The sequence below is a fragment of the Alligator mississippiensis genome, chromosome 6 (assembly GCF_030867095.1).
Source record: "Alligator mississippiensis isolate rAllMis1 chromosome 6, rAllMis1, whole genome shotgun sequence".
Lineage (NCBI taxonomy): Eukaryota > Metazoa > Chordata > Crocodylia > Alligatoridae > Alligator > Alligator mississippiensis.
In genome coordinates this window covers 71399974-71412864 of record NC_081829.1, presented here as the reverse complement: position 1 = coordinate 71412864, position 12891 = coordinate 71399974, and the positions used below count along the sequence as shown (strand labels likewise).

The 12891-nt window shown below is 44.9% G+C and overlaps 1 protein-coding gene across 7 annotated transcripts in view; it reads left to right on the top strand.

The window, feature by feature from the left end:
- The window catches only part of BLNK (B cell linker), a 174302-nt gene that overhangs the window by 150109 nt on the left and 11302 nt on the right, over positions 1-12891 (top strand). For all 7 annotated transcript variants that reach the window (XM_019484203.1, XM_019484202.1, XM_019484200.1 and 4 more), the window contains 5 exons: positions 116-188; positions 2244-2274; positions 4766-4808; positions 8460-8532; positions 9038-9069. In XM_019484203.1, the coding sequence (XP_019339748.1) occupies positions 116-188; positions 2244-2274; positions 4766-4808; positions 8460-8532; positions 9038-9069 (252 nt within the window). The remainder of the gene's footprint in view (positions 1-115; positions 189-2243; positions 2275-4765; positions 4809-8459; positions 8533-9037; positions 9070-12891) is intronic.

The following is a 12891-nucleotide window of genomic DNA, read 5'->3' as shown; positions in this document are numbered from 1 at the left end:
TTAATTCTGTACATACCAGTGCAGTTCTAAGTATACCAGTTAAATAAGGAACAGTAAAAAACAATGTTTGGATAAGTTAACATATTGACTATATTATATTTATGTGTTTATTTAGGTCATAGCAGCAGTGGAGCTCAGGAATCCAAATTTCCCTCTGGTGCAGCTCCATCACCATTACCAAGGGCCATGTAAGTAACATATATCACTGTTTCTCTTTAACTGTTAATTGCTTGATTTATTCTGAGCTAAATCCTATCCTTGGTGGAGGCAGCCAGTAAAGTGGGAGTTATCTGTCTTGCTATTTATGAGTTGAGCATAAATGGACAGGATAGGATTGTTGTTGGCAGGCCACACTAGTACTTCTGTAAGCATTATTGCCAATTAGTTCAGGCCTTTAGTTACAGGATACCTGATGGCCAGTTTAAGATAGTCAGCCACTAAAGGGATCTGCAGAAGTACCTAGAAATAAGATAGTGTAGCCGAGGTACACCTAGCAGTGTGTGCTGTTCACAAATGGAAGGAATGGTGTGGTCAGGCAAGAGTGCTGTGAGAGGGTTCTGCCACCGGGGAGCAGTTCCCTCTTTTCTCTATAGAGCCAGGCCAGGACAAAGCACTTAACTATATACAAAATTATTGCTATACAAAAATAAATATGAATAAGAGACATTAAATATTTACAGCAGAATTGGTATGTGACACCATATACAATAACCTGCAAGACATTGCACCACCTCAAGGGACTGCAGAACATAGAACAGGTAACTGGGAACTCAGTACAGGTGATCCACAGCATAGGCAATAATTAACCCCCCTGCACAGATGAACATTAACACCCTGGAACAGGTAAGTCAAGGCATCAACACAATAAACACATAAGCATAAACTCAGACAAACCCAGGTAAGTTGAGGTAGCAATGCAACAGACGTTCACAGGCAACAATACAGGTAAGTTCAGATAATAGATAGTAAACATATATAGGTAATGAAGACAGGTAACCCATATAAACCGCCTTAAGGAGTTTCCATAACAATATTAATATCTGCAGTACAACGCGAACATCAATCACAAAATATGGGGTGTGTTCAGGACCCCACAGGGTGTTCCCTAGAGCCCCTCCCCTTTAGGGCCCCAGGATATGGACACACCCTGGAGGCTGCAGACCCTCCTCTCCCAAGCCCACCTCCCCTGTGGGACCCACTTCCCCAACAACTTACACTCCCGCTCTGAAGAAGACGAGGCTCGTCCCCTGGTGGCCAGTCCTGCAAGGGCCTCTCCCCGGAGGTGCCTCTGGCTCCTCTCGATGGCCTGGTGCCCGCATTGGGCACCCAGCACACTCCTACAGGAGCCAAACCCTTACTGGCTCCGGTTCCCCGGCCTCATGCCAGGGTCTTTCCCCTGGTCTGGGCACTGGGGCTTTTAGTTTAATGTTGAGCCACACTGCAGGGCTCCAGTTTCCTGGCCTAGAGCTGGGGCTAACTTGAGCAGCCTTGAGATGCCTCTCAAGGTCAACTGTCCTTGCGTTGATCCATGCACTGCCCACCCAGCTGCTTGCTGGGTTTATAGGCTCAAGCCACTTCGAGCAGCTCCCAGAGTCTGAGCGCCATTTGCCGATCCGTGCACCATCAAGGCTCAGGAGGGGTCCTGATGATAGTCTTCTCCAGAGCTCCTCTCTCTCTCCTCACCATCCCTTGCCACATCCTCCCCCCAGCATGACAAGCACACTCTCCTTTTATCCGCTTCAGGGGCTCTGCCCCTGAAGTCTGGTGGACCTGCCATGCTGCAGTCCACAGTCCAGTCAGGGAGCTCTGCTCCCCCTCCCTTCAAGAAAGGGGTGGTGCCCACTTCCCCCCAGCTTGTTCCCGATTAGTGGATTGGCTCCACCAATCAGAATTGAGGATTCTCGAGCCCCAGACACATTGGAGTTTGATCAGATAAGTCTGTCACAGTAGTCGTGTTCCTTTTTCTTCCTTTACGTTCTTTTTCAATGCAAGAATGCCATACTGTGTTCTACAGTGCTTTCTTATACATCATAGTAGAATATTTTCTGATTTCTATGTAACAAAGTACATGCAATGATCTCAGCCCTTCTTTTTCCCTTTGCTACAACACCCAAGGATGGGTAGGGTTTAACCCAAAATATAACCTTTACCAGTAGTTGGTACCAGCAGTTACCTGGATATTTAATTGTTCCATGCATCCTATCCTATGTGTCAAATAACCATTTATTTTTTTCAATTCTCAGAAAGAAACCCCCTAATCCAGTAATACCATCTGTAAGTTGACTTTGTATTTTCATGATGATACAGCATCTTGCCTATAATTTTGTCTAAGATAAATTTGATAATAAATATACATCTGATACCATCAGAAAACATTTAAAGGTAGACAGTGGAGGGTTATAATGGGTAGAAATTAACTGTCTTTTGAATAAAGATTTGAGTATGGGTCTAACATGAGCTAAGCAACAATGGGGAAAAACACTTGGGTGCTCTTGGAAAAAAAAGTTCTGATTAAATATACATGTAGTTGTGGCCTTTCCCGAGACAATGATCAATATTTGGAGTCTCTGGTCCATGACAGAGTGATAGAATCCACATTTTTGGGACTCAGGAAATAAAACGGGAATTATATGGGTCCATGTTCTGCCCTCAAGTTTTTTGCAGAAAAAAGTAACCCTGACTTACTGTGCAAGTAATCTAGAGAATGAAGACAAAATGCTACCATTTGATAAGAGTGATAGCTCAGTGTACAAAGTACAATAGAGGAAGTCTGAGATTCTCCAACTAAATGTTTTTCACTGGAAAAATATTAATTTGTTGGGACCAAAAGCTTTATTGGGAAAGTTTGGTTTAATTAATCTTTCAATACAAAAGTTTTTGTTTTGAAATAGAATTTAAAAATTAAGTGTTTTTCTTTTTGAAAGTTATGAAAAAAAAAACCTTACTTTCCAATTCAAAACACCTTTTCATTTAAAATTTTAAGTGAATATAGGTGGAAGAAATAATCTAAAAATCAAAGAAAGATTTTGACCCAAACCAAACATTTTAATTTTTGGTTCAGAAAATTTTTGGAGATGTTGATATCCTGAAAATTCACCAATGTGAAAGTCATTGAGCACCCCCCATTCTAGATTTTGCTTTTGTCCATCTTGCTCATATTTCTAGGGTTGGAATGCTTCCAAGTTTATGTTGCAAAATCCATCTGATCATAATTGCACAAACATCCAGAAAGTGCATTACACAAAAGACTACTTCCCCCATATACCAACCACGAGGCTCCTGCAAATTTGAAATAGAAAAATCATTTAAATAACAGGTTTCTTGATATTTTATACACATGCTCTTACCCAACTCAGAGTGTATTCCATGACTGTTTACTATGACAATATGCAATATATTCAGTTAAATACCCCTATGGGATTATTCACCACTATGGTTCAAGTCAACATTGCACTGGTCATCTTCAGTACTTCTTCCTCCCACCAATCACTATAAACTCCTGAGAATTGGTCACTACCAGGTATATCTCCAGTATTTGTACTCCATTAGAGCTAGCCAGTTACCCTATCTATTTAAGGGGATATTATCAACTTAAAATACATATTTTAAGCAAAATTATTTTACCTACTAATAGCTTGGATTATTGAAACTGAACCCCCTCCCCCAAATTTACTTGATATATTTCACAGTGTATTTACTTTTGAATTTTGTCCAGCTCAGACAATGAATGATGCAAAGTTACAGTTTCAAATACGATATGGAAACTTTGATTTGTTTAAAAATATTAAAGGTTATTTTTAAAATTGCTATGGAAAGATTTTAGCTGGGTTTAAACCAAGGCAATTATTTGGGCTGGAGGGTCACATACGGAGTTTTGGTGAGCTGTTTCAGGCTGGGTCAGTACTCCCCCCCCCCCCCCCCTTCCTCCCTCTCCCTGGCCTGCAACAGCTCACCAAAACACCCCAAGTGGTAGATTACTAGACCAGTCACTGCCCCATGATCCTGGCCCTGGCCAAGCCTTGCCTGCCTGTCCCACTCCCAGATGTCACACTCTGCCCACCTGCAGCCCCATCTCATCTGCCTGGCCAAGCATGCCCTGCTCACAGGGACCCCAAGCCAGTCTCCATAGAAATCACCACCCGCCCACTCCATCTAGCACCCCTGGCAGTGGGTGTGGGGTGGATAGTCTGGGGTGCCTAGGCAGTGGGGCCAAGTTCAGCGGCAGTGGTGGTGACACTGGCACTGGCAGCCGGAAGGAGCCACCACTGCTGGGGCTGCCAGGAAGCAGAATCCAGCTGCCATGCCACCCTACCCCCATTGCTCATCCAGGGGTGGCACATGCCATGACCTGGGATGCTCCTGTGCCTGAGCTGGGTGGGGCCAAAGGACCTGCCACAGGCCACATAAATCCACAAACTGGATTTTGCTTATCCCTAATTTAAACTGTTGCAACCACTCCAGCAGGAAGCAAGAATAAAAATGGTTTGTAGCTACATTGTGTATCATGTTTCAGATGCAAACAAACCCAACAGCCTTTTGATACAACTTTTATATACTATTATTTTATAATTTTTATTCAGGAGTGCATCCATGTTTGTGGCTATACAGCATCCATGCAGTTTATATCTAGAATATAATTGAGTGAAAAGTTTTGTATAAAGCTGAAAACCAAGCTGCTTTATAGTAAAGTCTGCTATGCAAAAATATTAGATTGATGTCCTTCAAGTATTTTTCTGACTTCTTTTTTTTTTTTTTTTTTTAATAGAAACCAAGTTTGCCACCCAGAGATAACTTGATTGTTAATGAAGGTAAATTATTTCTGTGCACAATTGTTCATGTTCCGCAGAATTTAACTTTGTCTTATAAAATGTGAGAGAAATACAAAGCATCACATCCCAATTGCTGCTTTTTAGTGATATACAACAGGGGTCTGCAGTCTATGCCTCACAGGTCAGACCCTGCCCATAGAGAGTATCCAGCCTGAGGTGGCACAGGGGATAGAAGGCAGCATGTACTGCCCATCCCCTCTGCAGCACCCCCATTTACAGCCTTCCCTGCTGCTCTCACATACCTTAACACAGAATTTGTTCCTCTCCATTGCCATGGAAGATAGGGCTGGTGGGAAAAGTGAGTACAAGCAGCTTCGGTCCTCAGGAATGGAGGGAGGGGAAGATTTGCTTCCCATAGCTCTAGCTGGAACATAAGTGGTAGCTCACAGTGGTAAAAGGTTGTCAATCCCTGTTTTACAAACCGAATTAGGTACTTTACTGAGCATTACATTCTCTGCAAGTAGTCCCCTGAGATCAGTGGGGCCTACAGGCACAGTATATACCACATGCTATATGGTAAAAAAAATACATTGGTAGTATACAAGTCAGCACAAGTCCTATATACCCTAAAGCAGGACTTAAATGAGTCACCTGAAAAGAGCTGAATTTCACCTGACCCAAGTACAGACATTCAAAAAGGCTGACTGAATCATTTCAATCTTTGCAGGTTAGTCTAAACAGTAGGGGTGTGCGAAATGGGCCATATTTGATTCAGATTCATCCTGAATCGGGGACAGTAATTCGATTAGTTAATTCAGATCACTGTCCCCAATTCAATTCAGTTGAATCCATTTCTGAAGATTCAAAGCTGATTTGGAGAAGCAGTGATTCGGCCATAGACACAGCTTTTAAACAAGGTGCAGCTCGTGAATGCTGTGATGGTAGGGCAGATGGAGCATCCCACAAGAGCGTGGAGGGGGCCCTCTGCATGCTCGGCAGTGAACCTAGAACTGGGTCCACCGCCGAGCATGCAGAGGGCATCCCCACCCCTCCTGGCTTCACAGTTGGCCACAGGGGGACCCCGGGTGCCCCCCCCCCAGGCCAGGAGGCCCAGGGAGGCATGTGGGGTGGGGTGGGGTGGGGTGGGGGGGCTAGCGTGCTCACCAGTGGACCCAGAATTGGGCCGGAAGTGCTTCTGGTCCGCTTCCAGGTCTGCTGTCAAGTGTGCTGAGGACCCCTCCCCTTTGCGCTCCTGTGGGACACTCCATCCACACCCCACCATCACAGCATTCATGAGCTGCCCGATAACTTTAAAATGTTTTTTCTACATACCTCAAGGTGTGTCTATGTCCAAATCGTCAAATCTTTCTGAATCAATTTGAAGGGTTTTGATTCAATTTGAAGAGATTAAAGGGCCTCCCAATTCAATTTTTATTCAGAGATTTCACCACCAAATCGAGCCAAATCAAATCAGCGACCGAAGCTTCACACAGTCCTACTAAACAGCACAGATTGAACTGAGAAGCAAGTGAATAGAGATTCGGTTTTGATTCTGGAAATGCAGCCACATGCCTGCTGTGGCTCAGGCCAGAAGCTGGGGGGGAAAAAGGCGTGGACCAGAGCAAGCCCTCCCTTCCCTTCAACAGTGGCCAGAAGGCTGGAAAGAAGCTAGGAGAGAAGCCCTCCAGGCTTTCCCCAGCTCCCTGCTCAAGCTGGGGGTGGGGGGAAGGACAGGCCCCAGGAGGCTGCTGAGTATGATTGTGGAGGGGTTTAACCCCCACTCTGACCTGCAGTCCCTAGCCAGGGTGTGCCTAGAGGGAGAGAGGGGAAGCAGCCCCTGCCAGGCTTCCCCCACTTCCCGCTGTAGTGATTTGGGGGGCAGGGGGAGGGGGGCATGGAGATGCCAGGCCTGGACCTGCAGACTGAGGTGGAGGGAGGGGAGGGAAGGGAGGTATAAAACCCACTCCCTCCCCTCTCCCATGGGCAGGATCTGCCTAGCAGGAGCGCAGCAGCCCCTGCCAGGCTCCCCCCATCCCCCCAAGCAGCAGTGGCAGGGGCATGGCCAGACAGCAAAGGAGGGGGAGGGGCTTAATCCACCTCTCTCCTCTCTCAGCGGCACGGGACCCCAGCCGGGGTCTGCCTGGTAGGGGCACAGCAGCTACTGGCAGGCTTTCCCCACCCGCATTCCCCACTCAAGCAGCAGGGAGTATGGCCAGATGCCAGTCCCAGTCTAGCAGCCTGAGGCAAAGTGGGAGAGGGAGTGGGAGTTTAAACCCCCACTCCCTCCCCTCTCCTTTGGACACAGAACTAGCCAGCTCCCCACTCAAGTGACAGCAGCAGGGGCATGGCCAGTCACCAAGCCCGGGCTGGCAGCTTGAGGAGAAGAGGGGTGAGGGAGGGGGGTTTAAACCAGGTGGGGGAAAGCGTGGCAGGGGTCCCATGCCAGTGGGAAAGGGAAGGGAGGGAGCATTAAACCTCCTTCTCTACCCCCCTTCGCCACAGGTTGTTGGCCCAGGGCTGGCATCTGGCTGTGCCCCTGCCCCTGCCGCTCAATCAGTGGGGACAAAGGGGCACAGCAGCCCCTGCCAGACAGATCCTGGCTGGGGTCCCATGCTGGTGGGATAGGGGAGGGTGGGGGGATTAAACCCCCTCCCTCATCTCTGCTTCAGTGTGCTGGCCGGGGTATGACCATGTCCCCTGCCCTTGAACAGGGAAAAGCCTGGCAGGGGCTGCTGCACCCCTGCCAGGCAGACCCCAGCTGCAGTCCTGAGCAGGGTTTCCCACCCACACCCCCTTCTCAGCCAGTAGGTGCAGTGATAGTACTACAGCTAGCAAGCAGAGGAGCAGAGCCAACCCTGTTTGCTGAAGCAGACAGCACAGCCCAGCCCAGGGCTGCAAAGCAAACTGGAATGCTGGGAAACTATGAGTTAAGTTAAACCTGGAACAGAGGTTCTTTTGACTGGTTTGACCTTAACCCGGTCTGATACTACAGTCAACCAGGTTTATTTTAAACCAGTTTCAGCCATTTTGAAAGTGGTTTATGTACACTGAACTTCTGTTTGCTACAGGTTTAAATTGGTTTCTGATCACCAGTGATCCTGGTTTTCTCTGATAAAAAGAAAAAAAAACATCCACCCAATTTTCAGATTAAAAAAAAAAAAAACACACACAAAACCCCGAAACCCACATTTTTCCACGACCAAATGAAACACCACTATCTATCTATTAGTAGTGTTTCATTTTAATCATAGAAAAATGTGGATTTTGGGTTACTTTTTTAAATCTGAAAATTGGGAATTTTTTTTTTTAAATCAGAGAAAACCAGGATCCTTGTTGATCACTTAAACCAGTTTGTGCTACTTCTGTCCCTAGCCCTGAAGTGAGTAAAGGTGGAAGAATAAGACCTTGATTGTTTACTTTTTTCAGTTGCTGGCATTGTTCTTTAAGTAATCTGTGGTATAATTCTCTAGTTTTAATGGATCACATCACATCACTCATTTGTGAGAAGTCCCTAACTGAATCAGTGAGGGGTTCTGCATACAGCATGGCTCTGGATATTTGATAGTGTGTATGAATTTGGGGGGAGACAGAGACAGAAATTTAAATAATCTCTTATTTGGGGTGACCATTTCAAGCAGGTTACTTTAAACCTAATCTACCTATTTTTCCCCCCCCCCCAACAAATTACAGAGGTATCTACAGTCGAAAGGCGCAGAGGTTCCACTCAAGAGATCCCACTTCCACCCCTACCTGGAGCCCAGAAGTAAAATCTATTTTTATTTCCTTTCTTATGGGTATGGATACTAGCACTTGCTACTGAGGTTGAACAAAATCACAAGAGAAATTCAGAGGGAAGCAGTCTCCTCACTGTGGCTCCTACTTCCCTTTTTTTAAAGTTATATTTCCTGAAGCCCTAGTCACTCAGAGTTCCAAAAATACAGTATGACAAATGTACCCACAGAATGAAAAAAAAGTGACCAAAAAAGGATATATACCCTGTTCAGAGGCTAAAGGTAGTTAAGGACAGGGTTTTGTTTGTGTTTTGTTTTTTTAAGATTCCTTGATGACTAACATCAACTGATTTGAAATCAGTAGTTCAATTATATTTCAGTGCCTAGATGCATCAGAAATCTAGGCTTTGGTCTTCAGTCTCAATAAGGCACATACATATCACTGCCCACATTCTGCATGTTCACTGTTTCTAAAACATAAGAATAGAGTAGATCTCTTTAGATCTTCCCATAATCTCTTAAATATTTCAATTTCAGGCCATTACCTCAAAAGCCACCAACCTTGCCAAGTAAGTACAACTTTCATTTTTGATTAAATTGAGATTGATTTCAGTTGCCCTATATACATCAAGTCATTAGTTTCTGAATACACTAGTCTCTACTACATATAATAATGAGATTAAAATGCTTGCCTGGCTATACTTTATTAGCTAAACCAGTACAATTAGAGGAGTCTTAATGGGAAAATCAAGTACCCGACTCTACTTGGTGCTTCTGAAAGTCTGTACCTGAAACCATTCATGTTGAGTCCTGTAAAATTAAAAATTTCATCTTGCTCCTACAGCACACTAGAACCTCAAATATGACATTTTCTGGGCAGGTTCAGGCTTCTGCAGCTTGAAAATCAGATGGAGTTTATATAGAATTCAACCATTTGTTCTTGCACTACAGGAAAAAAGTACTACTTCTGTTATGATTAATGCTTAAGTTCATATGTATAAGTAATACATTTACAAGACATTTGGAAATAGCTCAATTTACAGTTCAGAATTTAGGATAGAATGCATATATGCAATTCATTATTTTTTTCACAGACAGAAGTGTAAAATAGATCATATGTTAATATAAATAACAAACCTTCGGCACGTCCATACAATGGTTTTAAATCATCAGAGATCTTTAACGAGCTACAGTATTATTTTTGTGAGGATATTGGGCTCTCTCTCACAATAGAAAGAATATTCCTCCCTATACCCTCATCCAACAGTTAGGAACATAGAGCATGCAACTAAAAGGGACTTGTGCTCCTATCAAATCCAGTCACTTGATATTACAGGAAGCAAATCATACATGTCCGCTCATAAACTTAACTCCATGTTAAAATGTGTTAGGTTTTTCACTACCACTATTCCTATTGCCAGGTTGTTTCAGACGGTCAGTCCTCAAATGGTTTGTGTGAATTCTAATTTCCAGTCAATGGTCAGTCTGTACACTTTTTCACACCAACATTTTCCTTTAGCTTAGAGAACTGTACTCCTTCCCTGTTTTTTACCACCAATGTATTTATAAAAAGCAAATTATACTGCCTGGCAGCTTTAATTTGTTCAGTTAAACAAGCCAAGTTTTTTGGTCAGGCACAGACATTACACATAAACCACCATAAGTGACTGGGAACTGGTCTAAACCCCATAACAGAAGAGGAGTTCAGCATACATGCTCTGGTTTAAAATGGAACCCAGTCTAAGATAAACCTGGATTGATGTGGTATCAGACTTAAGTGATTTAGGTTAGACTGGTCTATCAAAACTTGTGTACCAGCTGCCATCCCAACTCAAGTGAGGTTGCTATCCACTGACATCCCAGGCTGCTTTGCGGGCCCCCGCTTACCTTCCCTCGCAGGGCAGCTCACTGGAATTCAGCCTGCTCTGTCCCCAGCCCCACCTCCTGCCTCCAGTCAGCTGCCAGCTGCCCTGGTGTCTGTCTTTCTCCTGCACAACAGAGCAGCCAGCAAGGGGAGCGGGGACTGAAGGAGTCAATTGACTTCATGGCTCGTTATTGCCCCAATTCCTGCTAATCTCCCTCTAACCTTTAAGATAATTTTTAATTGTCTTGATGTTCCACTCTTCAAACTATCCTTTCTTCTGCAGTATAGCCATCTGTTAGTCATTGATAGTAACATCTCTCATTTCACAGCCCTGCAGACTGTTTTTAGCTCTAGCAAAAACCTTAACTTAGTTGTGGTAACATTAACTCAGGTGTTGAAATAACTAACAGCAAAGTACTGGAGGCACTGTCAAGCTGCTCAGGAAAGTTAGATTTTATTTTAGGCATCTGAATCAAAGATCTCTCTCTATCTAATGAGGGATCCTTGTTTTCTCGGATTGAAAATTGAAGATTTTTTTTTTTTTTGATTAAAAAAAAAAGTAACCTGAAATCCACATTTTTCCATGATTAAAATGAACCACCACTAATAAATATAATCTATATCTATTAGTGCTGTTTCATTTCAATCATGGAAAAATGTGGATTTTGGGTTACTTTTTTTTAAATCCGAAAATTTGGGATTTTTATTTTTTTAATCAGAGAAAACCAGAATCCCTGTATATAACTATGATGACTACAGGGCTAATGACACAGTATCATTTGACTATTCTATTTTTTGCCTAGTTTCTTGTATTTTGTTAAAGCTTATATCTAACCTAGCAAGTTAGTGAATGATCCAAAACTTACATATTAGTTTTTGCTTTGATCTTAAATTGAATACTATAGTGTTAACTCCCTAGCATATTAGTAAAGCTTTAGTTTCTCTTTAACTGTAGAAAAATATGTTGTTATATGTGATGATGTGCCATACCATCTGCACCCCCCCTTCTCAAAATCCTAGATCCACCCATGCAGAACTGTACACAGTATTCCAGATGTAGACTACACTTGGCAAGAATATGTAAAAAAGGGAATGACTGGCACAGCAACAGTTCTGCTGAATAGCTTTGCAAAGTGAGTAGTTATAATAGGGGTTATACTGGCTGACAAACTAAATGCAAGTCAGCAATGGCATTGGGCTGGAAAAAAGGCAAACATTTGACTGAGGTATAGAAATAGGAGTATCATCTGCAAGACAGTGTAATCCTCTCTCTCAATTCTATACTTGTAAGGTCTCAGCTTCAAAAAAAGACATGGACCAATTGGAAATAGTCCAGAATAAAGCAACAAAAAATTAACAGAAGTTAGAAAACATGACCCATGATTGAAAGAATTGGCTTCCTAGAAAAGAGAGTCACTTGTAAAAGTGATGAAAATTGGCCATTTTTGTGGTTTAACTGCATCACACTGTACACATGCAGGGGTTTCCTATGATTTAAATTAGTTTGCTAGGTTGCAAACTAAACCACATCTACATGTAGTTTAGGTTGCAATGTAACTATTTGTAATGCAGCAGCCTTTGACAGCTTGCCCTCCTGCCATGGGAGGTGGGCTGAAGGCAGTGGCAGGGAGAGGCCCAATCCTTTCTTTCGTGGAGCCTGTCCACATTTCCCACAGTTAGGGGACGAGCTGCCCCCGAGCTGCGGAGGGCTCCAGTCCTTCCTTCCATTGCAGCAGCACCCTCTGGAGCCACCTGGGCAGGCTGCTAGTGGGTGGGTGCTGCCCCATCTCAGGCTCAGGGAACAGTTGGATCTGGTGGGTGCTGCTTGCGAGCTGAAATAGCACCTGCCCACTAGCCACTTGCCTGGGTGGCCCCAGGGGGTGCCGTTGCCATGGAGGGAAGGTCCAAGGCCCTTCACAGCTCAGGGTCCCCCCAACAGCTCACCCCCTGGCTGTGGGAGATGTGGGCAGGCTCTGTGGGAGAAAAAACAACTGCAGGGGTCACAGGCTTTCCCTCCATGGCAGTGGTCACCCCCAAGGCCACTCGGGTGGGGTGCTAGCTGCATGAGTGCTGCCCCAGCTCACAGGCAGCAGCCGCCAGATCCAACTCTTCCCTAACTGTGCACTGGAAGTCCACTGCTCCCCGTGAAGGCTCAGGGAACAGTGGGATCCAGCACGTGCCACCTACAAACTGAGGCAGCACCCACTCAGCTAGCACCCTGCCTGGGTGGCCCTGGGGGGGGAACCACTAGCACAGAGGGAAGGACTGGGCCCCCTCAAAGCTCAGGAGCTGCATGGCCCAGCAGCAGCTCACAGGAGGCAGGCTCTGCTGAGAGAAAAAATAAATAAGTGACAAGGGGCCAGATCCCCCCTTCCCTGCCCAGAACCTACCTGTGTCTTCTGTGGCCGGGGGGTGAGCTGCTGGTGGCCCTGTGCTGCGGTGGGCACTGGACCTTCTCTCCATGGTGGTGGCACCTGCCTGCTAGCAGCCCACCCAGGCAGCCCTGGGAGGGCACCACTACTGTGGA